This window comes from Calliphora vicina, chromosome 2, assembly GCF_958450345.1.
Source record: "Calliphora vicina chromosome 2, idCalVici1.1, whole genome shotgun sequence".
NCBI lineage: Eukaryota > Metazoa > Arthropoda > Insecta > Diptera > Calliphoridae > Calliphora > Calliphora vicina.
The window spans coordinates 5,392,866-5,419,646 of NC_088781.1; the positions used below are offsets into that span (position 1 = coordinate 5,392,866).

The 26,781-nt window shown below is 27.9% G+C and overlaps 1 protein-coding gene across 2 annotated transcripts in view; it reads right to left on the minus strand.

The window, feature by feature from the left end:
* Window positions 1-26,781, minus strand: part of IA-2 (tyrosine phosphatase IA-2) — a 48,947-nt gene that overhangs the window by 6,166 nt on the left and 16,000 nt on the right. For both annotated transcript variants that reach the window (XM_065501839.1, XM_065501840.1), the window contains exon 2: window positions 17,854-18,198. In XM_065501839.1, the coding sequence (XP_065357911.1) occupies window positions 17,854-18,184 (331 nt within the window). In that variant the 5' untranslated portion in view covers window positions 18,185-18,198. The remainder of the gene's footprint in view (window positions 1-17,853; window positions 18,199-26,781) is intronic.

A 26,781-nucleotide genomic window follows, 5' to 3' on the forward strand; every position in this document is an offset into this window, starting at 1 on the left:
TTCGATCTGTTTTCCGGATATCAAGAGTTGCATAAGCAACTTAAAAATTCAAAATCGCAAAGTTTAATGACAAATTATTTTGCAAGAAAAAAAGCAATTGAACTCCTAAAAATTCTTTGTTTTCTTCCCCTATTCACTAGATTAATTCTAGTGATGAAAATGATATTTTACCATATGATGACAATATGATTATATCATCTAGTGATGAAAGTGACGTTGAACCAATTCCAAAACGATGCAGACAATTATTCAGTGACTCAGATTAATCATACATATTTACATAATTTCCTTAAAAAATGTGTTAGCTCTTTTTTTATCATTTTCACTTTTTCTGTAATTAATGAATTAATTCTATATTTTTGTTTATTTTTTTAACGTATTTGGGTTTTATTGTTTAAGTCAATTAAATAAATGTATTTTTTTGTTGATTTTTTTATGCGATTTTGTTCTGATTTTTTAATTAAAATCTGAATTTATGCGGGTTTTCAGTATTTTGGAACCAATCATTAATTTTTATATGAAGCTAGAGTATCGTTTTATGCGAATTCAGTTTATGCGATTTTTTTGGAACGCATCTATCGCAAAAAACGAGACCTGAGTGTATATGTTTCATCAATATTGGTGGACAATAACATACTTAAAAGTGTACCACAAAAAAACGTGTGGCATATTTATATATAAGATAATAATAAAAAATCAAAATCGTGAACTAAAATATAGCAAAAATATTGAAAATTAATAAAGTAAAATATGTCTAATAACATAAAACCTAAACTACATTTTATTTTATTAAACATAAATAACTTTTAAACATAATTATTGACTTTTCCATTCTAAATCACATAAAATTTTCATATAATACAATCAGTTTGGGTCACTGTTGACGTCACTGAGCTTAAGAGAATTTTTTTAAGAGAACCATGTGGCTGGCCATCTGTGTTTATTTCTTTATGGGTACGGTGTGTATTCAACATCATTGTGAGAGAATTAAACACTTCAAAATACTAGAAATTTTAACTTTGATTTTCCGACTAAATATATACCGAACCACTTTATTACATTTCTACACAATATTTGGCGAATTTTTTAAATACTTTGCAGGACACTTTCATTTCTGAAACACGCTAATTATGCTCAAATGAAAAAAAATATTTTTTATTAATTTTTGACACACAATTTTATTTGTGGTAGAATTTAATTTATAGAACAGAGTTTAAAATTTTGGTATTGAAAACAGAACAAAATTTAAATAAATTAAAATTTAAACCTTTTTATAGAACTCTGTGTGTCTGGTGAAAATTAAAAAGGCACCAACACATGAACATTTTTGTTACTAACACATGTTTAGAGTTAGGTACCTTTTCACTAACACATGTTTAGAGTTAGGTACTGCTGTCAAAGAGTCGAACTACTTGGTATACTTTGTTTCGTATCATAAAACATATTTCCAATAGAATTTAAAATTTTGTTTTTTTTTAATTTCAAAATAAGTTTTTTTTAAATTTTCTTTTTTTTTATCTACATTCATTGAAAACTATTTTCAAAAGTGAGTAAACACTAGTGAATTATTTGGTTTGTTTATGACAATAACCCCCAGTAACACGAAGGCTGGTTAAGTGTTAACTAATAGTTATACTGACAGTTTTCATACAAACATAATTTCAACCGACAGTATAACTATTAGTTAAGGCATAACCAGGCTTTGTGTTAATGGGGGTAAAAATTATAACATATATCCATAGATTAAAATTTAAATGTTTCAGGTTGATGCAGATTAGGTTCGGTTCCGGAAAAAGAAGGTTTAGGTCGGACTTTAATGATTTTCATTATTTTAAAAAATCAAATCACTTTTGAGGCTGTGTGTATGTGCTGTACAACGTTTTGAGACGTTTTTTAAATATATCTTACAGAAGGCATAACACAAAAGTTCAACTTTAAAAAAAAGTAAACTTTAACCAAAATTAACATGAAAATTTCTTTTGTGGTTAGGCTGAAATTTGTATAAGGAATTGTTTGCAATTATTTATATTCATAAATACAAATTTCCGTGCGATTCTCCCAAGTTTTTTTCATTGCAATTCATTCTAGTTTGAATTTTATTCAAAAGTGTTCTAATTTGGCTTGAAAATAATTAATATAATTTAAGATTACTTAAATATGTACCATCTTTGTTGACTTAATTTTGATTTCTAAAAATTTTATTAATAGTTTCCGAATGAAATTACCGATATCATTATCAAAATCCAAATTAGCGTTACCGTTACCTTTTAACCGTTTCGAATCGGCAGTCAATCTTGGTTTTCAATGAATTGAAAAAAATTTTCTCGCTGTAATAGAATTGACTTATAGAACAATTTAATTATTCAATAAATTGTATAAAGCCTATATAGTTTTCAATTAAAGACAAATTAATTCAAGAAGAAACTAATTTTATAAGGAATGAATTCTTACACAGAGAAAACAGATTCGTAATAGCAACCGAATCTGTTGCCAATCGAATGATTCGGTTGCACACACAGAATTTTGTCGGTTCTATCAACAGAAAGTCAGAATTTCGGTTGAAGCAACCAAACTTTTGTTACTGCTTCTACAATTTTGTAGCCAAAACTGTAAAACTCGGTCAATAAGGAAGAATCATTCGATTGGCAACAAATTCGGTTGCTATTACGAATCTGTTTTCTCTGTGTTGAATATTGAATTCAATACGTATGAAGTACTAAGGAATTAAGCCTCTGATTTCTTTAATCGAATGGTTAAGAGAGAAAACTAAATTTTATTTTTATAATTGAACTTTTGTGCAATACACGTACGAATATTTTAGAAATTTGTATCCGAAATATCGGTTGGTTTCTGATTACGACGAATATTCGGTTTGAGCTTAACTTTAAAAATTAGTAGTTCATCAAGAATTTGGCAATAAAATAAAAAAAACTGTAATGGGAGTTAAATAGTTAATCGTTAGCTTAGTGAGCTAACGAAGGCCATTTTATTAATGACAAATTATATTTGAATACAAATCGTTAGAATAAGTAAAAAACACTTTTACAGATTAATTAATATTTATCTTTATAAACCATAACAAATAAGTAAAAATAATTCAAAATTTATAAAAAGGAATTAGCACATTTGCTAAACTTTAACTATTTTAAACGTTGCATATTTTAAACTTTAACACTTTATTCCCCATTTTTCAATCTCTGGTTATTTTTGATCGTGACGATAATCTGACAGTTCTCATACAAAAATTATATTAATTGGAAGTTTATCGTAACCAGAGATTGAGAAAATGCGGGTATATCTTGTGTATTTTGCTAGCAATATAAAAAAATCTTAATCTTAAATTTTAACTACAATTAATTTCAATATCGAATGTAATGAAGAATTACATTTATGGATAGTTTTGTATAGAAACTTAACTTTTAATACAAATTCCAAAAAAATGTTTATACATTTTTTTTACAAATTTTATTTTAAATTCAAATTTAATTTTAGCTGCGAACATTGAACATTTATTATGTCCCATCCTAATACACATAAATTTGCTCCTACATACACGTACATAATGGCTTTTTTGAGCCATTGTTAAAAGCAGAGTCACGTAATCAAAATATGTTGGTTATTAGAAACACACTAACAAACACAATACACGTACGTGCACAAATACAATGGGAAATACATACAACAACAACACAGCAACAATAATAACGTCACAACAAAGCTGCGGACCCAGTTAAAACGAGCTAAACGAACGTTTTTGACGTCATCTGATAGTTGCGTAAAAATGTGTTTTATTGTATTTTGGAAAGGGAAACAAAGCAGAAAGTCCTTTGGATTACAACATACTTTAGTTTCGTATGCGATAGATATGTAGATAAATAGATATATATGCTTGTTGTCATCCATAAAAAAAGAAGTATTGAACCAATAATTGTCATGTTTTGTCTACTTTAATGAAATGCGTTTTACCGTTTTACTGAAGTAGTATGTATTTACTGTTTGTATCTGTCAAAATTTAACAAATGATTTGACATATTAATTTATTTGATATCTCAATATCCACACCAAACACATCCATAATAACAGTCAAACATATTTGTTGACATGAAAATATGAATAAACAATGTCAACGTAAGAGTACAATGTACTCAGTACATATTTGAATAGACTAATAAATATTGCAATTGGAATTCATATCATCAAGTCCTGTTAAATTGTAGTTGAGTTTATTGTTTTAATTATAGGAAATTTAAATTTAATAGGTTTATTAAATGTTTATGAATAAGTTTTATAATCGAAGATGAATTAATTTTGTAAAGATTCGGAACAGCCAGAGATTCGCGCAGATAAATTTTCTTTAATATCGTAGCTGCTTTCAAAAAATTTTACACCGACTTGTATGCACCAATATGTTGCAATCCTATTTCGCTCCGGTGCACTATGGTTTCAAATCCAGTTTTTATGGCATAAATTAAAATAATCATGTCAGAGCTTTTAATTTCAGCACATTTAATATCCATGGCATATAAATAAATTTAAACAAAAAAAGGTCAATTGGACCACGCCCACTAAATGGGAAGATATCCAAACTGAACTCTTTTTTTATATGTAAAAGAAAATTATATATATTTGTTTTATTTGATTATTTTTGTTAATATTCAGATTTTTATTGATTTTTTTAAAGAACCCACTCTATTAGTACATCATTTTTGCGCCCGTTAGTTGTCCAATCCGAAAGCATTTCAGTGCGGGTAATCAAAAATTGTGCTAAAATAAAATGACAATTGTGGGTGTTTGCTGAAAAATGATGGCGAGATATGAATATACACTCAAAATACACACTTTGGCGATCACTTCCACATTTAAACTTCCATGCAAGTTCGTGCCCAAACACAACTTTTGGTCCACGGAACTTATAGGTTATGGCGAGGCTACAAAACTACATAATCGCAATATCTAGAATTACGACAAGGACTCAACAAAAATAAAATTCAAAAATATACCATGAAACTACTTAACTTGGGCTACATTTGCCATTATTGAAATACTTTATAACTTTATTTTTTAAGGTTTGCTCGTTATACAATTATAACACTGTTTTAACACTTATTTAAAAACACGTGTTTAAAGTTTCTACATTGAAAGCCTAGCAGACCAGCAGTGTTGTCAACTGTTTTTTTTTAAATATATTTTCTTGATTGCTTGGAGTGTTGTATTTAGGAAAATAAATTAATTTTTAACAATTTTTAAAATTTTTTTTTGAATTTTTGACAAAAAAAAACCGATTTGGGACCATAGTGCGGTGTTCGATTTATCAAACAGTAAAAATTTAATTTTTCAAAAAAAAAAATGTTTATATGTGAAAAAGGTGGAATTTCTGAAAAATTTTGGTATGAATGTTAAGTCTCATCTTTCAGCTAATAAAAAGCTATATCCCGACTCGACCATCTCCCTACTAAATTAAATTGAAAAATAATTTAAAAACTGTCTAAAAATATCACTTTTTACATTAATTATTAAAAAAAATAAAATTAAAATAATAAAAAAAAACATGAGGAATTATTGCCTACATATGTATGTAACTGTTTCATAAAACTTAAAAACCATGATTTATATGCAAATGCGGGACTTGACATACATATGTGTAAACATAAATGTTTGAAATTTCAAACAGACTTTTCTGGGAAAAGCAGCAAAGAATTTTTCGCCCCGATCTTGTTCATCAATTAAACCAAAAATTTAAACTAAATCTCATTTTTCCAATGGGATTCAGAATTGTTAGATTCTCAATAGCAAATCTCAATATTTATTTTGTAAAATTTAATAATTTTGAAAAAAATCTTTTATGAATTTTTTAATTCTTAATATCCATTTAGAAGTTAAAGATTTATTTCCACTTTTTTCAGTTCTCCCACTGTGTATCACAGATTCTTCAAATTACTGTATTCCATCATAATTAGATTTCATTTCTTAGAAAAACCCACAAATCTTTTACTCCAGTGAAAACAAATTTGCGAAATTCCCTTTGATAATGTTATATTTAACCAAAAACTCAACATTTGTTAATTTTGATGATAAAACAGCAAAATATTATTGCTGGCAAATGAAAACTTTTGCCATAAAAGAATAACAAAATCTCGAAAAATATTTCTATTTCTACATTTGTTTAACTTTTAGTTAATTTAATCTTTATACAACATTTGCTAAATTCACAATCCCTAGGGTTTGTCATAAAAAAAGCACATATTTCAATATACATACATCATTAAATATTTTCTTCTTTAACACATCATAAAGTTCTGCTAGCAACCTTAATACCCATTTCGCCACAATCCTCCCTACCCACCCCAAGCAACATAATCTATTTCTGAACTTTACATAGAATCTACCACACTATTTCTCTGTGTGCATGTGTGCAGAATTCATGAAATATGCCGTCAGCAGTTCATGTTAAATTGTTTACATTTTACATCTATTTTATACTTTTTTATTTTTTTTTTTTTTGCCATTATGAAGTTAATATTTTCTATGCGTTTTTTTTACAATTTTGCTTCCAGTTTTGTAGAGATAAACAGAAACAAAATTCTTACAAAAATTTTCACAAAATTGTTCCTCATACTTTTTCGGCCGGTTCCTTCAATATATCGGAAGGGGTATTTATTTTGTTGATGTTTTATTCTCAAATGATTGGTTTGTGTTGAAATATTTCTATAGAAAACATATTTCTTTTATACTGTCATGACATTTGTCCTTCACTTAACTAAGCTTTTTATTAGTTTATGAAAAAAAATATATCTATATATTCTTATATGTATTTATTTTTTCCTTTTCAAATTGTATTTTATTTGTTTCCTTTCATTCTTTCGGGTGTGTTCGGTGGAATGGGGGAAATTAATTTTTGTCACGTTTTGTTGAATCTCTTGTAAAAGCCAAATAGAAAACTGAATAAAGCCCGCAATTTGAAATGAGTTAAAAGGAAGTAAATACACTGAGCATTAAACTAATAGGTCTTAAATTTTAAACCAATTATTAAGCGACAGTTTAGTGTTTCCATTTCATTATTATTTAGGAAGTAACATGCAGATATTTTAAAATTGTAGAAACCTCTCAGTACCAATTTCTACATAAATAGTCAAAATTACTGTCTTGAACTTATAGGACTTTGTCACGCTTCATATTTAAAAACAAGAAATATTATACTTTTTTAAATTAGTGAATGTTTTTCTGAAAATTTGCATATGACTGAAATATTCAGATTCAATTGTCTTCGAATTTATGTGCTTGAATTATTACTAGATTTTCGTTTAGTATTGAACTGTGCAAAAATAGCATACTTTTAGGTGCTTACAATAATACTAATTTTTCTTGAAAAATGCTAGGATGTTTGAGAAAAAGGTCTATTCAAATTCCACTAAGTGTTGTACGTTATTTATTTAAAAGATAAAAAGACATTTTATAATCAATTATCCTTAATTGATTTTATAACAAAAACAAATACAAGTACGTGTGTTTGTATTTATATGGAATATCTAAAAGTATAATAGAGTTTTATTTACGATTTTAGTATGAGACAATTAAAACATATCTTTTCAGTTGCTGACTCAATTCAATTAAAAATTTTCAATGTCGCCAAAGCATCTTAATTATAATTATTTGTTTATCTTGATATTTCGTTGGAAAACTTTATTAAACTGTATATAAAGATCCGTTTTACTTTTATCAAAGAACACACAAACTTTGGACATTATAATAGTATCTATGTTATAATTCTGTTTAATTACAAACATGTCTAAAGAAAAATAAATTGTTTTATTAATTTGTCAATATTCATTATACACAATACATATAACAATATAAGCTTTAATGGAAACTACACTATTTCCAGAAGGCCAGCACTAATTTTATGTCGAATAAAAATTTCAACTTTATTTTTACCTTTAACCTTGCATCCGCTAATTTGACATGTGGTAAAAAGAATGTCGTTATGTTATTTCACAGGAAAGAAAATATTGTCAATTTTTATAGAATAACATTAATAAAATATAGAAGAATTTTGTAAAAAAAAATCAACAAATTTTCGCCTAATTGTAGTTATAGCCGAAATTTTTAGATTGATTTTAATTTGACATGTATTAAAAATAATGTAGTTATGTCATTTCATAAGAAATAAATTATTGTCCATAGATTGTATAAACAGTATAAATTAAATTAATAAATTAAAGAAAATTTTTTTTAAAAAAAAAATGATAAATAGTCAGCCTGATGCCGTTATTAATACAACAGGAAATACTTGGACACTTCGTAAGCCTCTCGAAATGAAGCTGATTTAAACGTAGGTTTTTGCAACACTTTATTTATACAATTTATATTGATTTAAAAATATATTCTTAGTCATTTTTGAAGTTAGTTCCAATCAAATATGGAAAAATTTAATTTAAAAATCTTTGAGAAAAATTTAAAAAATTTTTAAATTTTGGAATTTTTTTACTTATTACAAATTTTTGATTTTGACTATTTTCTCAACTAGGAGGATTGAAATATTGCAAAACAAAAACGTTGTAATGTTAGTTTGAACAATTTTAAGCAACTATTATCGAAATTATTTCCGAATAACAAAGTAAAGTTATCGTAAAAAACGTAAATTTCAAAACTGAAAGTTAAATATCTTTTGAAATATAAGATATATTTTCTTTTCCTATTAGTTTTATAAAGCCGTGTGTCCACTACCAAGTTTTCTTGCGGAAGTAGCTATCAGAAGTGACTTCCAGAAGTTTTTGTCGTGTAAACACGTCTTCGAAGTCGACTTCCAGATGTCACTGCTTGTAGAAGTTACTTGCAGAAATTATGTGGAAACACATGTTTGTTGCTTGCTGAAAGTAACTTGAACGACTTGCTGTAAACCGCAAGTGTTTTGAAGACTTGCAGAAGAAGTCGGGTATACGTAGGGTAAACGATTTGTGATATTGTGTTCTGTTTTCAGTTTTGTTTTCTGTTTTTCTTTAGTTCTTTTTCAAATTTGTAAAAATGGAAATTGAAAATCAAGAAAGTTTTCCTGAATTATGGGACATGTCCTCAAAAGGCTATACGAATAAAATTAAAATAAAGAAACTTAATGGTGTTTTCTTTTCTAAATTATGCATTTATTCTGCCTTTTACCCTTCTTTGTGTTCTTATCTGAAAAAAATGTAGTTTGATCGTGTTCTTTTCTAATTATGTTACCCTAAAACCCTGAATATATGCTACATGTTTCACCCTCAATTTTATCAAAGGGTTAGAAATGTACCACTTTTTATTTAAGCAAAAAGTATAGTTTTATAATATTTAGAAGCTACATTAAAGAAAAGTGCATAAATGGTAATGATTTTTGTTCTATTGTGATCGTTAAAAATGCAACACATTATGAGGGTATGGGTATATAGGCAACATTTTGTGTCAGAAAAGAAAACACCATAAGTCTACACGCCGCAGCACCCAATTTCTCAACTAAACACTTGAAAATGGGCAATATCTGCCCACGATTTCAGATAGCCCCCATACAAATGTCCTTCAGGAATACTGTTTGAACAGTCATAACTATGATCAAATTAGTTCCAAGTATCTCTGAAATTATACTGTACAGTATGGCGAACATCGGCCAACATTAGCGCATAGTCCCCAAACAAGGTTCCCCATAGAAAATGACTTGAACATTCATAATTGCCTTATAACACTTCTTTTTTTTTTTTTTTAATTTGTTGTTTTTTTCTAATGGCATCTGCCAATCTAATTTTGCCACAAAATATTTTTATACTGTCATTCGTAAAAAACCAAAGTCTATTATAAGCTGTACTCACATTGTGTGGAAACACGTCTGCAATTTCTTGCAGCAAGTTCGTCGTAATAACTTCTACAAACTACTTCTGGAAGCAGACTTCCGCAAGTTTCTGTTCGAGTGGAAACACTTCAGCAAATACTTGCAGAAGTTCTTCCGCAAGTGACTTGCTAGTGGACACACGGCTTAACAAACGGGGTTCATCTGTGCTTTGTACGAATTGTAAAATGTTTCACAAATTAAATTTTCTGAAAGTTTATGTCCTCCGTAACAATATACGGATTTATTACCACTTTGCTTCCGATCGATCCCACTTTGCATTGTTAACTCTATTTTAGAAGCTTCTTGGAAATAGATTAGAATTATTTTTAAATTATTTTTCCTTATTTTATGATTTAGTTTTTTTTTCTCAATTTTCTTTTCTTGTTGTCAGTTTAGAATTAACTCTTGCATAAGCAGAGAGTAAATATAAAATGTTGCATATTTACAAGAGTGTAAATAGTGCATCTCTGTACTATTTTGCAAATGCTTTGGAAATCGTTTTGGAAATAGTGTACAAACACATTTGCACTTATTTTATTATGCACATAATTACAACTTTAATTGAATTACAAATAATAAAAGAAGAGAACAAAAAAAAAAAAAAACAACAGAAAAACAACTTTAAAAGCCATTTCATGTTTTAATTTATAATTTTGTATCATTCTTTGTTAAAGGACATACTTTTTTTGTAGCATACAGATAGTAATTTAGATGTGTTTCTTTACTGTTCTCAGACGTTGTTCCCCTATTTACCCCCATAACGACATTAATTACATGTCTAAAATATTTTATCTTGTTCGTGGCTGGAAACATGGCAAGATTAAATTGTCATTAAGCAATTAATCCTTGTACGTTTGAACACTAAGCAAATCATGTTTTATGCATGTCCAAGTAATTTTGCAAAATTAGATAAACGTTTCACTTCTCTCATTTGTCGTCGAACGCAAAACAGGCGACATACCAGGATTTCAAACATTACCAATACTAGCTAGATATACAAACATATGTACCACAAAGTGTACATACATAGATACATATGTATGTATGAACAATAGGGTGGTCCTTATTTTGCGATTTTCGATGTTCCCAAGATCTTAAATTATTCTTCATCATCTGAAAATCACATGCTTATAATTTTTTAAAAATCGGATAACGTTTATAGGTTGCCCATTTTATTTGAAGTTTGGTGTTCTAGGTCAAAGTTGTTTTATTTAATTGATAACCCATTTTAATTCTATACCAAAAAAAAATCATAATATTTCATGCATATTTCAAATCAAATTTTTTTAACAAATTTCAAAAAATTTATTTTTATTTTTGGATTATTATAAACGCTGAAAATGGGTATTAAAAATGCAAATTTTATTGTGGATTGAAATTAGAGAAAATTGAGGAAATTTACTATTTGGTTACAAATTTGGGGACAATATTGAACCCAGATATAAAAGGGTCACTAATGTCCTCGAAATTTTAGATTACAAAATTGTAAATAATCAATCCAAAGAAGCAATCTAACATTAAATATTTGAAAATGAACAAAGGAATGTTTTTAAAAAAATAACTTTAACAAATTTGTGACCAAAAATAAAAAGTCCTCGAAATCCTCCAATTTCAAATCAGTCCCCATGCTAACCAATAACAGGTGCAACCGTTAAAATTTTTATTTTTAATTCTCATTTAGTATTTATTATAAAACAAATAAAGTTTTTGAAATTTTGTTTAAAAAATTTTGAAAATGTCAAATTTGGGATTTGGAATTTGCATGAAATTTGCTATGGGTTAATAAAATACAAAAACAATTTTTAATTGGATTTTTTTTAAAAAAACAAATTTTTGAAATTTGTTGGGAGCATCGAGAATCAGAAAATTACTACGAAGAGCCACCCTAATGAACACGTTCTTCTCAAAACTAAGGGAATAACATAATAATCCTTACCGAACTATTATTCATGATAATCATTTTGAACCGTGCAAAAACAAAACGGCCCGGATGAAAATGAAGAAGACCAAAAATAAAAATAAGGAAAAAACAAATGACAGCATCATAACACAACCACCATAAGTCCTTGTCACGGCCAGAGGCAAATGTAACCTTTGGGACAATGTATACCTACTGGTACACTACACACTTACCATGTAATACACTGAATATACATAAATACAACTGAAACATAAAAACATTCACAGATATGGAAAAATTTGTACTTTGAAATAATTTTTGTATTTTTTTTAATACTTTTCTGTTGTATAAGTATTTCGGCAAAGACAAAGGGGACAGAATCATAATCACACGACGACAGAACGAATTACTGTAAAGCTCTTATTATTTACTTTATTTATATAATTTTTATTTTTGTATTTTTATTTTATTTTTGTGAGAAAACTACAGAAAAATTACCACCTACTGGTTATACATATTTGTATACGTAGGTTGTTGCAAAAATGATTAAACTAACTATGACAGACACAAGCATTCATAATATTATTTCATTTAGAGAGTTTCCTAAAAATCATTAACTTTTCTTAGAAAACTAATTTCCAACTCCATATACATACATATTTATAAAACACCCCTTGTTCAGCAAACTACTACTACGATACTCAAGTAAACAAATAATAGCATGAAAATGTATTATGAATTTTTAGCCCACAGTCAAGGATTTTACGGGTTTTTGTGTTACAAGTTTTTCTCGGTATTTTTTCCTTTTTTTTGTATTTTATTTTTCCTGACACTTGTGTTATTAATTAATTTTTTTCTTTCTGTTTTTTTTTGTATTTTTGGCCAAACTAGTTAAAGCCATGAATATGACCACAAAATTCCCACAAATAATAAAAATTTAGTTGCAAATCTTTAAAGATTACAGCAAAAGGGAACGAATAAATTAATAACTACATACATATTTATGTAGTTTGTGCTTAAGAAATTTGGCACAGAATATAGAAAATTGTACACCATGCGTATGAGGAATATTTAATTTTATATCATGACGTTGCGTATACGTCCTGGTTATTATTATTATTATTAATATTGGTTTTATGGTAATAGAAATATGTAATGTATTGTAGTACAAGTATTGAAAATTCATTATGGATACATACATAATTTATAAGTAGGGAACAATTAGAAATGACGTTGTTAGTAAAACTCAGACTGAAGTTAAATATTTTTATATGTACTCTACTTAATCCCTAAATTATATCTTCTTAAGCATTTATAAATTACACTTTAAGATAAATATAAAATATTCTTATAATACATAGTTGCAGCCAGCCACTGGTGAGCTGCATTAAAGGACAAAAATGTTCCTTTTAAGTTTTATTTTCCAAATTTTGTAATATTTGTTTAAATTGTGTCAAATGAATTGTAATTCGTTTCCAATTCATATTAATTTGTAGAATGAATTTCTATTTGAAATGAATTTGTCAAAGTAAATTACAATTCATTTCCAATTCATTTGAATTGAATTGATTTTGAATTAATTCAAATGAATTAGAAAAAAGAATTAGCAATTTATTTCGAACTCATTTGAATTGATAAAAAATTTAATTGATTTTGTTAGTAAATATACAGTAAGCATCACTGTCGTTTGTTATTCAAGTAAATTTTTATGTAAAAGACAGCGAGCATTACTCTCGTTTTGTATATCACTTAGTATAGTCCAAAGACAAAAAATTCTTAGATTTAAAATTCCCATGATATACTGGAATTGTCAGGTAGCGGTATAATGGGAATTGAATTATTTGGTATCGGTGAAAATCCTATCAAAATGGAAAAATTATGTTTGTTTGTTAAAAGAAACTTAAATTCGTATCAAACAGTGTGAAAATATTATTAAAGGTGCATTTAACAATCATTTATTGTTTAAATAATGACATATTTGTATATTGTGGAACATGTTTTTTTTTTTAAATTTTCAATAGAATTTAAAGATCCTAGCAACATTGAACCTCAACATAAAATTTTTTACTATTAAAGCTGTGTTCTTACTACTTTTACTACAATTGCAAAATTGTTTTTACTTTTTTTACTGAATATTTTATTTTTTGGTAGAGAAATTTCCATTTTTCATTCTCCCTAGATATGCTCTTGAATTTGATTGTTTGCAACACATTTTTGATTTCATTCATTTGAATTGCAATCCATTGTTCTAATTCATTTGAATGAATTCTAAATCATTTTACAGATTCATTTGGATTGAAAACGAATTGCAACTCATTTTTACAAATTCATTTGAATTGAAAATGAATTGAAATTCATTTCTGTCCAAATTGATTCAAATTTCATTCAATTCTTTTTGTTGTGAAAAGAATTAATTCAATATATAGCTAATTCGTAAAGAATTAAAATCAAAAAGAATGATTCATTTCCAAAAAAAATAGAAAATTGTAGCAAAAAAAATATATCTCATTTTCTCATATATCTAAATTTGCAATTTACACCAGTGTTTGAGAGCCACAACTTTTTAGGCTCCACTATCTATATCTTATCAGTAATAGGTTTATTTCCTTCCAAAAAAATCAACCATGTTTTTGCTCTGCACATACAGTGGTGGCCACGAATTTAAGACAAAAATTGTTTGCTACATTCCACCTGATTATCAATAATTTTTTCAAATATTTCCACACATATGTATGCATGAGGACTGTTTTAACACACAAGTGTGTTTTATTCGACTGTGTCAATTCATACATATTCACCACGAACACATACAATTTTTCTACAGCTTGACCAAAAAAAATATTTTTTAAATAAACATATTTTCTCACATTTATATCATTATATTTTTATTATTATAAAATATTCGGACAAAATTTCGTATTTTTAGATCCATTAGTTTCGGTCATATCATGTTATTAACAGCGGATGTTCGCTGAGATTGGTCAACGTATTTCCACATATCTTTGTTCATATATGTTTTACCGATTTTTCCAAACATTTTTCAGAAACTAGAAACATTAATAATAAATTTCATACCCTTAGAGGTCCTTTTATTTTGGCTCTATCGCACTTAAAATTCAGTTGATTGAAAAAATTCAAGTATTTGTCTTAAATTGGTGGCCACCACTGTATATTCCTGACACTATTTGTATTTTAATTGTATTTAAATATTTTATTTATTTAATATTAACGATGTTATGTACTTCTACATACATAGAAAAAACTATTTCTTAAACCGTTTCAATTCAAATATTTGTCACATATTGAACTGGTTTCAATTATTTCATAATTAAATCAAATATGCATTTGCTCAAAAACAAAATTTCTTGATATTTTATATTGAATTTTGAGTTTTGAATTTGATTATTTTGACAATTGAATATACAATTTTCGTTATTGGTTGAATTTCAAATACAAAAATTATTTAATAGATAATTTTCGTAATTGAAAACACATTTTTGTTATTTTTTGTGTTTCAGTTACGAAAATTATCTACTCAATCATTTTTGTATTTGAAACTCAACCAATAACGAAAATTGTATATTCAATTGTCAAAATAATCAAATTCAAAACTCAAAATTCAATATAAAATATCAAGAAATTTTGTTTTTGAGCAAATGAATACTTGATTTAATTGTGAAATAATTGAAACCAGTTCAATATGGGAAAAATGTTTGAATTGAAATATAATTTTTTCTGTGTAAGTAGTTTAGAATTTTGCAAAACTAAATTATTCAATTATGTATTTTTTTTTATTTATTTTCAGATAACAACATCCTTGGGGTAAGTGATTATTGGAAACTAAAGAAAACTTCTGATAAAAGAGCAACAAAACATAAAGTTCCTTTGTCGAATTTTATAATTAATAAATTTCTAAGATTTTTTCGCGTTTTTTATTCAAAATTTTTATTTTTCTTAGAACAATTAGAATGTAAAGGAAAATGTTAAAAACTGTATACGCAGAGAAAAAATGTAGTTGTACATGTTTACTGCAACCATTTCAACATTTTTGATCTATATTATGGTCACTGTAATTATTTATATGATTGTGGTAACCATATAATAATTACAGTAAACAAGTGCAACTAAATTTGTTTCCTCTGGTTTTATATGGTTTTAAAATATACAGAATTGAGCTCCTAACAAGGTACCATTTTTTAGTTTAATATTTAAGGATATTGTAGGATACTACAGAAATTAAAAAAATAGAAATTAATATTTTGCATTGAATTTGAAAAAAACATTAAATATTTGTTAAGATATTTAAAAATAATTTAATTTTGCAAAAAGAGAGGGGTTAAAATTTAAATTTTTATAAGAGTCCATACTAACCTTAAATATGTCTGAGTTAAATATAATAATGAAATTAAATCACTTGATTTAATTTTGTAATTGCAGACCAATATTATACATTTTTGGAAATTTTTGTAGAAAATAAAAGTTATTTTTTCAATATTTTAAGAAATATTTAATGCTTTAGCAATTTTAATGCATATTAATATAACAAATGATACTCAACTAAGAGATTAACTTCCATACATTTCCAATTCATAACAGTTTTTAAAACATTCAATTAAATTCTGCGTCCTTGATGAAAATCTGTTAAAAACTAGTTTTTTTTTGTAAAAATTTAAAGTGAAAATAAGGACTGAGATCGAAAAATTCTTAACACACGTTTTTCATTATTATGTTTTTCAAGTATTATTTGATTTTTTTATCAAATTATTTTGAAGCATGTCAGTTATTATGTTTAATGTCAATTAAACATAAAAAGTGCGTATTAAAATTATTAAATATTTTCAACAAAACCCAAGTCGGCCAAACAATCAAAAGTCTGCCGTCAAACTGTTTCCAATATTATTAAACAGTGCCTGATTCAGGTGAAAGAAATGGTCCACATGATGTTTTTAAAGCCAAAAAAATAGAAAACATTTTCAAAAGATCCGGTAGGAAAGCAGCCCGGTTAGCTCAGTGCTCGGACTATTTGGTACGAAAAGTTAAAGCCAATGCAGGTTCAAAAAGTTCCTGACAGGTCCAAACAGACCACGGAAATTGAAGTCAAGTTTTATAAAAAAAAATATTCCTGTTTCATAATGGATGACGAAACGTAAGTTCTGGCAGAATTTTCGCAGCTTCCGGATCAAAATTTGTATGTTGCTGATGCTCGAGGGAATGTTGAAGAAAAGTTTAGGACCCAAAAGCGGACAAAATTTTCCAAAAAGTTCTTGGTATGGCAAGCAATATGCAGTTGCGGCAAAAGAAGCCAAATATTTTTTACAAATGAATGTTTACAAAAAAGGCTGCTTCCATTCATAAGTCTTCATAATGTGTCAATTTATTTTTGCCTGATTTGGTATCCTGTCACTATGGTAAACAAGCTCTTGAGTGATACAAGAACAATAATGTGGTATTTGTACCTAGAGAGGCAAATCCTCCAAACTGCCCTTAGCTAAGACCAGTGGAGAGATATTGGGCTCTTGTTAAAAGAGAATTGAAGAGCATAAAAAAGGTGTCCAAAAGTGTGGTCGATTTTAAACGGAGATGGACTACCGGTTCGAACAAAGTGACAGAAAGCATTATAAAAATCTTAATGAACGTAAGTTTAGTGGTTTCATTTTTATTAACATATATGTATGTTAAGAATTTTTCGAGCTCAGTCCTCATTTCGAAAACTGCCAGTCGTACGTGCAATTTTGAACAAAATGTTCAGCCTGTCAAAATTATATTAAAAATATGTTTTGTTTCGGTTTTGTTTTTTATCGTTTACAAAATAAATTGAAATTAAAGAAAATCTGTTGAATAATATTCAACAGATTTTATTAAGCTATTTTCTAAAGGATTTAAATTTCAACTTGAATGATTCTATAAGGAATTAATTAATTTTATAAAGCATTAATTCTCTAAAGTGTAGTTCTTTATTGGAATGGTTAAGAGATAAAATCTAATTTGACTGGAAACAGTTTATTAAAAAATAATTCTTTTGTATCTTTGTTTAATGTATGAGACCGTATAGTAAGTCTCTACTATTCTTAAAGAAATCTTTAAATTTTTCGATTCCACTTACCAACATTTCCTTCGCTGAAGACTTCATGATTACACAGGCAGACAATCAACAAAACCTGAAACCAGATAGCTAATGAATCAAATCTTAACCGGGGACCAGCTGTCAACAACTGTGTATAATCGCCAACGGTTAAACGGTTTGTACGAGCGTATTTAGTTTCACGTTTTTGCTGATTGTGTTGGTTGCTGTGAGGATGTGATTGAGGTTGATGTAAGTCAGTGTCACGTTGAGTCCGCTTTAGTTCATGATGGGTCTGGCCGTGATGTGTAAATCGGGATAATCGTACCAATTGTTGTTGTGATCGTAGTTTATGTAGCGCATTGCTAGCCATGATAATTGGCCCACCTAAAAGTGAAACACACAATAGAAAGGGAAATAAAAATGTAATTATTCATAATGAACAGCAGATGTTTCTTTTATTATGTAACATGTTTTTTTATTGTTCGCTTTTTTCTCTTTATCCTAGACCATAATGTAAATCTCAATATTATTTATTACATTTTTTTGTGTTTCTTCTTTTTTTTTTGTTTTTTGAATAAGTTTTGACTTCCTTGTTTTAGTTCTTAAACGGATGTATATTATTCAAATTTAAACGGAAGCTGACAAATATCCTTTTTTCTTGTTCACTTTTTTTTTTTTTTTTGCTCTTCTGTTACTGTTGTTGTGTTTTGTGCTCTTTTCAAAGGAATTGTTTCCATTGTTCGTGCTCCTGTTTTGTATATTTACGCAAAAAGTTGGAAATCTAAGTAGAAGAGTAGGAAAAAGAAGACCTACAAACACACAACGACCAAGTTACTTGCTTTCATTATTTCATTATTTTAAGATTGAAAATACATCTTTTGTTGTTACATTTTGAACACATTTTGAACACACGTACCCGATGAATGTTCTTAACAAAGTCTAGGAAATTGCATTTATTAAGCATCCCTTTTAGCTTATTTTCATCATTCGTGTTTTTTGTGTAATAAAGTTTCTGTTACCATTTCTGTTACCAAAGAATGCAATTTATTTGCGTAATACGATGCTTCGTTTTTTTGTTTTTTTGTTGTTGTTTTGGTTTACTAACTTATAAAATAAAATGTTGAATGCTAAAGTAGTAGTGGACGTTGGAAGGTTGAACTTTTCAATGTTTTCTTTATTTTTATACAATTTTTCTTAGTTGCCTGCTCTCCTCGTTTCTTATTCAATTATCTTAAAAATTATTTGTATTGATGTTGTTGTTGCTGCTGCTGTTGGCCATAGTTTTCTAAACCAACAAACAAAAAATATGGTTGTCGTAATACTTGTTTCTGCATATACAGTTAGAAAGAGGGAATTGTTTACGAAAACAAGTTCCAGCACCGGGGGCAAATCTTTAGTTTAAATAATTCAATTAAAGTTTTGTTTGTCATTTTTACACTGGTCACACAAACAGTACTTGAATAAATGACTGAATCATGAATTTTTGTTTTGACAACAAAGTTTATTTTGTGTTCTTCTTTCTTATAATTGAATTTTAATAGGGACCAAGTTTATTTTATGTGAATTAGAGTGGTTTGTGGTTATTTCAAGAAGCATGTTTAAATAAAAATGTTTTTTTTTTGAGGGGGGGGGGGGATTTTACTAGCTTCTTACAGTTTTAATAAGTGCTACATCTTTCATCTTTTAATAAAGGATTAATTTGTCTCATAGAATATTTAGATAGAGATTGTGCCAAAATTGTTATTACTAGGTGGCGGATGTTCATACAAATTAAAATATGATGTAAAATTAACTATAGATCGCTCAATGGCAAAGAATTACACAACAGATTTCCCAGCAGGAAATCTTTAAATTAAAATTTGATAATTATATTTGTTCTTCTGAGAAAACTAGAGATTTATGAATTCTAATATATAGGGCTTAATACTTGATTAACGCCATAATATTAAGGTCCTTCAGATGCCTTTTAAATATCATCTCGTAATAAATTACTGTGAAGAGCGTCTTTCGTTAATGAAATTTAATAGAATTTCGTTTGTGAACATTTTTTTAGGTTTATTTCCTTCCAAAAAAAATCCATCTCTTGCCACCTGAGGTAAAATATGTCAAATCTTTTGGCAACGAAATCACTTATAAATCGCAATTGCAATGAAAACAAGAGCTATATTAGGCTGTGCCGAATCTTATATACCCTTCACCAAATTATACTTCAAAATACAAATTTTAAATACTTTTAGGTAAACAAAATTTTTTTTCCAGTTGTTTTTTTCATTTTTTGTAAAAAATTTTTTTTCGATTTGTTATTTAATTTTTTTTTTTTAAATTTAAAAAAAAAATATTTTTTTTGGTGAAAAAAAATTCGTGTTTAAAAATATTTTTTCGATTTTGACCCATTGTATGTCCAACTTACTATGGTGTTATATACGTCGTGGCAAAGGTCTTTGAAATATCTATCATTAGATATCCATATTGTCTATATTAATGACTAAGTAATACAGAGGTTGTCCTTGTTTTTTCCTCATATCTCAGCCATTTGTGGACCGATTTTGCTGATTTGGATCCCAAAGATATCTGGGGTCTTCAGAAAATTGATTTCAACAGACAGAAAGACAGACGGACATGGCTTAATCGACTCCGCTGTCTATAAGGATCCAGAATATATATACTTTATAGGGTGGAAATTACAAACGGAGTGACAAACTTACATATACAGTGACGGACATTACAATAGAATCACTATCAATATTTCATTTAAAACTAGGAGCAATCATAAGGATTGGTGTGGGCCAGAAAATATAAAGAAGTGGCAAAATATGTTGTGGACGGACGAACGAACATTAATTTAATTGGTAGTGATGATAAGACATGGGTTAGACGTCCAAAAAATGGCAAAAACCAAAAACGTTTAAACATGGTTGGGGAAATATTATTATATGGGGATGCTTTTCTTGGTATTGCGTTGGTCCAATTTATTGGATTAAAGAAAATATGGATAAGCACTTGTATGTAAATATTTTGGAGAATGTTATAAAGCCACATGTAGAATGGAATATGCCCTTAAAATGGCTCTTCCAGCAAGATAACGACCCAAAGCAAACATCAGGTCTTGAAAAAAAAAGGGTTTTTATATAACAAAATTCATGTTATGGAATGGCCGTCTCAATAACCAGACTTAAATCCTATGGAAAATAGTAAAAGACAAACTCGCACCTGAAATATTGAAAAACAAGGAAGAACTTTGGCAGAAAATTCAGGAAATATGGTATGCAATTTCCCGATCTACATGCGAAAGTTTGTTAAATTCAATCCCCAAAAGATTTGATGCTGTTATTAGAAATAATTGATATGCAACAAAATATTAAGAAAACAACGAATTCTTATGGTGATTTTTTATTTTTAATCATTTTAAGACTGATTGATTCTATTTGAATGTCGCATATTTTATTTAGTCTTTTAGATTTGACATCGTTTTTAAAATAAGAATGTGTTATTTTTTTATTTTATTTTTTTCTATTTATTGTTTACGTTATGAGCATTAATATATAATGAACAAATTTTAAATTTTGAAATCAAATTTTGTAGTTTTACCGCTTTAATCGAATTCATATGTAGTGATTATATTGTATTGTACGTCACTGTATATACCCTTCTCACGAAGGTGAAGGGTATTAAAATTTAATATTCATGATACAATCAATGAGCTTTTGATACTTTAAAAAAACTCTAAACTTTTTAATCAAAATGCACAGAAAAAAATCCACCTTTCTGCCTATCATTGCCACCTTAGGTAAAATATGTCAAACTGTTCCCAATGTAATATAAAAATTATCGAAAAAATTACAAATATTTCTTCAAGGTACATAGTTCTTAAAGTAGTATGACGAAATCATAACATAGTATAAAAAGAGTCCTGTAAAACTCAAGTGTCGAAATTTTTGTTATCAATTGTTTCCGCATACTTGAAATATAAAATGTTCTTTCTAACAAGCTTTGTGGGATTTTTCTTTCGAGCCACTGTCTACTAAAAATATTTAGAATTTTTCCACAAAAAAAAAGTAATAAATAAAATAAAGAATTCAAAACATAAAACTTGTATTTCTTTACAGCTTGTACTTCCGTTTGACTACCGAAAGTTTTATAAATATGAAATGAATATTTTATTGAGTGGTTCAACACAGGTTTCACCAACACCCACCAACAACAATTTGCATAAATTATTATTTTTATTTTCGTTTTCTTGCTCCTTAAGGTCCTTTTTTAGATGTTTAAAAAACAAACATACATAATGGAGAGTATACTTATGTACGTACATATTTTTACTCTAGATAAGTACTACCCACTCATATAAAATATTTATTTTATTTTCTTTACATTACATTTATGTATATTTATTCGAACCAAAAAAAAATAAAGAACTTCACTAAGAGTACAATGTGTGTGAGTTTTCAGCAGCAAATGTGCTGTTTACACTGCATGAAATTTGTTTATAAAATCCAAGTACAAGTGCCTGTATTTTGGACATTTATTATATTTTGTTGCTGATGTTGTTTTAGTTGTTGCTGTTGTTGTGTTTGTTAAGTGGCTTAAAAATAAAAACGGATGTGTTGCAAATTACTTCCGGCAAAGTGGCTTTATTTACTGCTACACATACATATACTACTGGTAAAATGTACTGCTCGTTGTCTGTCAGCACATATTAGCACTCTTTTAATTAATATTATTACACAAAAAAAGGCTATTTTATATGAAAAATATTACTCGTACTTAACTTTTTATATAGTTATTTATATGAGAAGTTATTTCCTGGAACTTACATAAGCTAAATAACTATATGTATATGATTTTATGGGGATGTTAGTGCAAAATTAAGTGAATTTTTGAATTGTAGTGAAAATTTAAATTTAAGCAATACTTTTCTCTTTTCCTTTTCCAATCACACTTAATTATATAATAGACAAAGAAGACAATTTTAAATTAACTTTTATTAAAAACAAATAGTTTCTATTTTCTAATTTAAAACTTTCTTAAACTACTTTTCTTAATTGAAATTTTTTGTTGTTGTAGCTAAAGTTTTAATAATTTCGTATAAACTACCTAATAAGTATGAGTAATTATTTATAAAAATCTAAGTTATTTTCAAGAGTATTTTCTCATGATTGAAAAGATACTCACCCCATCATTCTAAGAGCAACAAAAATAATAAAAAAGAAACTTAGAAACCATGTTCAAAAAGTATCAATTAATTCAAAGATCAACTTTATAACAACTACCATAACTGACAGAAAATCTCTGATGAAAAATCCTCAAAAGTTAAATGGTTTTTCTTTATTTCTTTTTTTTTAACATCCTTGAAATAAATGTCAGTTGTTTAAGAAGTATAAACGTTGAGGTTTTTTTCCCCATATTTTTACTTTTATTTTATTTCATGTATTTCTTTTACTCAACTTACTGATGCCATGTTTTACAGTCAAAAATAGTTTTTGAAGAAAAAAAAATAAAAAGTAAGAAGAAAGTGAAAGTTTGTGCAAATATTTTCGCTGAATCACATGGTGAAAAATAGAACTTTTAGCATAAAAAGTTTTCGCGTTTTTATTTTATTCTTTATTTTCGTTATTTAATTGTATGCACACGGCTTTTGTGTGGTTAAAAGTTGTTGTATACAATTTATTTATATTAAAATGTGGAAAAATTCTTTTGGGGAATGAAACCACAAGCACGTTATGATGATACCGTTCATCATCTATTGCAAACTACTTGCTTGGTTTTTATGATGGAATACATATTACTTTTGCATCGTAAAACCAAACAGCAGCCAGCAAAATGTAAAGTTTTTATGGCAACATTTGGGGAATTTTGTCAAATATTTTAACCTTTAGAAATGAAAGATATATTGATTTTTTTATAACGAAAAACGATTTTGAGAAATACATTTTTTTAAACACATATCATTCAAATAAAAGCCTAGTCAATGTATAATAAAACAAATTACATAACTGATGTTTGCTAAATTATTCGATATAATGACATTCGTCCGTCTTTATATACATTCAATTCTTGCAATGAAATTCATGCCAAAAACCATCTTATTGTCAAAAGTTCAACTACAAATTATTTAAAATATGTATTGTTAATCACATTCTAAATTTTAATGACCACATTTTGTGGTTTAATTAATTTCTGTGACCATCATACAGGAGATGATTTCTACTCATGCAGTTCATTGTGTTGGTACTAGGAAAATAGGCTATGCGAGAAAAAATAGAGGGAGCATTAATTTTGGACATTCGATTTTATCTTTTTTACAATGAAAGTGACAGGAAAGATGTCTGCAGAAAGTTGATTGTACTTTCAATGAATACAAGATTACTAGGTCTTGCAGCTGAAGGCCACCGCCATGTTTTATGATAGCACTAAGGTTTTGTGGAAACAGCTCTCTATTCTTTTTCTCCAGACCTTACCTCTTGATTTTGACCCAAAAATCTGAAATTTACTGTTCCAGAAATACTGTGGAGAATTTAAGTAGGTTTTTTCAAAGTCTTTACAAAACCTTAGTGCAACCCAAAAAAATGGCAGTGGGTAATTGGTAGTGTGGGCTGTAGTCAGCTGTAAGACCTGGCAATTTTGTATTCAATGTACAGCCGAGAATGCTTATTTTTAATGTCAATTTGATTTATTTAATTTAGGTCTTTAGGGTATTTCACACCGCCAGAATTTTTAAGGAGTGGCTATAGTATAAAGTGCCTATTAGACCGGAATATTAGAAAACGAATCATTTTATCTAAGAACGAACTACGAACAGCTTTAACGGAAGAGTGGGGCCAAATTACTAAAGATGTAACTGAATCTATTGTAAACTCCATGAAAAGGTAACTAGAGGACGCAATTAAGCTGAATGGAGGACCAACAAAATATAAACTTTTTATTTTCGGATTTTGGTAATATAAAATAGAGCGTTATCCATCAATTGTATACTAATTTTTGACTGTTGTTTTTAGGTACTTGTTTCTTTTTCCCATAAATTTTTCACGAAATCAATTTTAATTTTCAAAATACTAAAGGATTAAACTCTAAATTTAATTTTAAGTTTAATCAAACTTATATATTTCATTCTCTAATTAAAATATTTAGCTTCATATATGAAAATGCGTGTTGTATATTAAATTTTGACTCTTACTGTATATCCTGAGGTCATGAGTTATCAACTAATATTAACTAATGTTTCAAAAAAAATCAAAAAATTCAAAACCCCGATTTTGGTTTAAAAGCGTTCAGTTTTGGGCAAGTTTATTAAATATTATTATAGAAACTAGAAACATCTGATAATGTAAAAATTAGCTCTAAAAGAAGAAACCGAAGCTCGAAGAAAAATTGTCGTTTTTCGATTTCGGTAAAAACCTAACCCTTTAATGCTCTTGGAGTCATACATTTTTTAAACTCTAATAATTTTAATTGTTTCCAAAATTAGCATAAGAACTAAGAATAAATTAAACATTTTATGCAAAATAATTTGGCTGAGGTAATTCTAAAGTCAACTCTTTAAGCGATTAAATACTTACATAATATTTCGTTGCATTATTATTAAATATTTCGTTACATTTTTATAATCAAATATTTGACTTTTGATCCCTGTGAAAATAAAGTAGATTAAGGGAAAGAAATATTTAATAAAATAAATGTTTGGAATATATGAAAACATCAGGATATCGATGCGTCGCGTATCCTACATTTTTGAAGAACATTGCGTGACATACTATAAAAACTATAAAATATATAGTTGTAACATTTAAATATAAACACAGCTAACGTCGAAAATATCTACTCAGTTTTATTAATTTCCTATAGCGAGGGATTCTTGGTGGTTTTTCCCATCCGCTTTTATATGGTTTTACCTACCTATTTTTAATGTAAACTATTATAATTGGAAACTATTATAAACAGTAACCTAAATCTATTCTTAAACAAAAAGAACAATTCATTTTCATACAATCCATTAAAAACTCTAAATAAATTACCTGTCCTGTTTGCATCCTTAAATCAACTGGCAAATGTTGTCAGTTACATGATGCAGCAAATGTCTAACAAACAGATGACCAACCGTGTACAGCAACAATTATTCATGTAACACTGCACCCAACACTAGCACTTGCGAATACAACTGCAACTACAACTACATACCTAACTATATAGTACATACAACTAATGCACTTCTAAGTAAATATTCGAGATATTTACCCAACTACTCTGAACAATACTAGAACGAACGTGTGTTAAACTTCAACTCATAAAAAATGAATAACTGTACTTTCGGGACTTGTCCATTGGGAATGCATACACACACATACACACCTCTCTATACATACATATTTATGTACATAATACCGATAATATCAAGCATACAAGTGAAAAATCGTATGTTGGACTGGACTGAAAATTTCGTAGGAATCACTCCCACCCGCCCACACTCGCCAGTTACATACATACATTCACTCTTACACAGTTCTGTAATGCTCTTGTGAATACAACTCGTACATAACGAAATTATTAATTGCGCAGCAACACACCGTGATGTTTTCGTCTTAAATGTTGCTGTCGTTGTTGTTTTTGCAATTGTTGCTACAAATGTTATTGTTGAATGGAAAAAAGTACACAAAAAAAGCGAATTTCAAATGGAACAATACGAACCAACTACTGCTGCGAGTACAGTAATAACAGCGGCAGCAACAACACCAACAACAACAACCATAAGGTATCAAACAAAGTAACAAGTACTCGCATCAAAAAACTGATAGATACATGCACACATTTATACCTACATACACATACATACACTCACTCACATATACATTCAGCATTTAAAACAATTGAACAAAAATGAAGAAAAAAAAAAGAACTTTTGCAAAAAATAAAAGTGGAAAAATTGTTTTATTCTGTTCAAACGAATTTTTATATATCCCCCAACTAAAATTC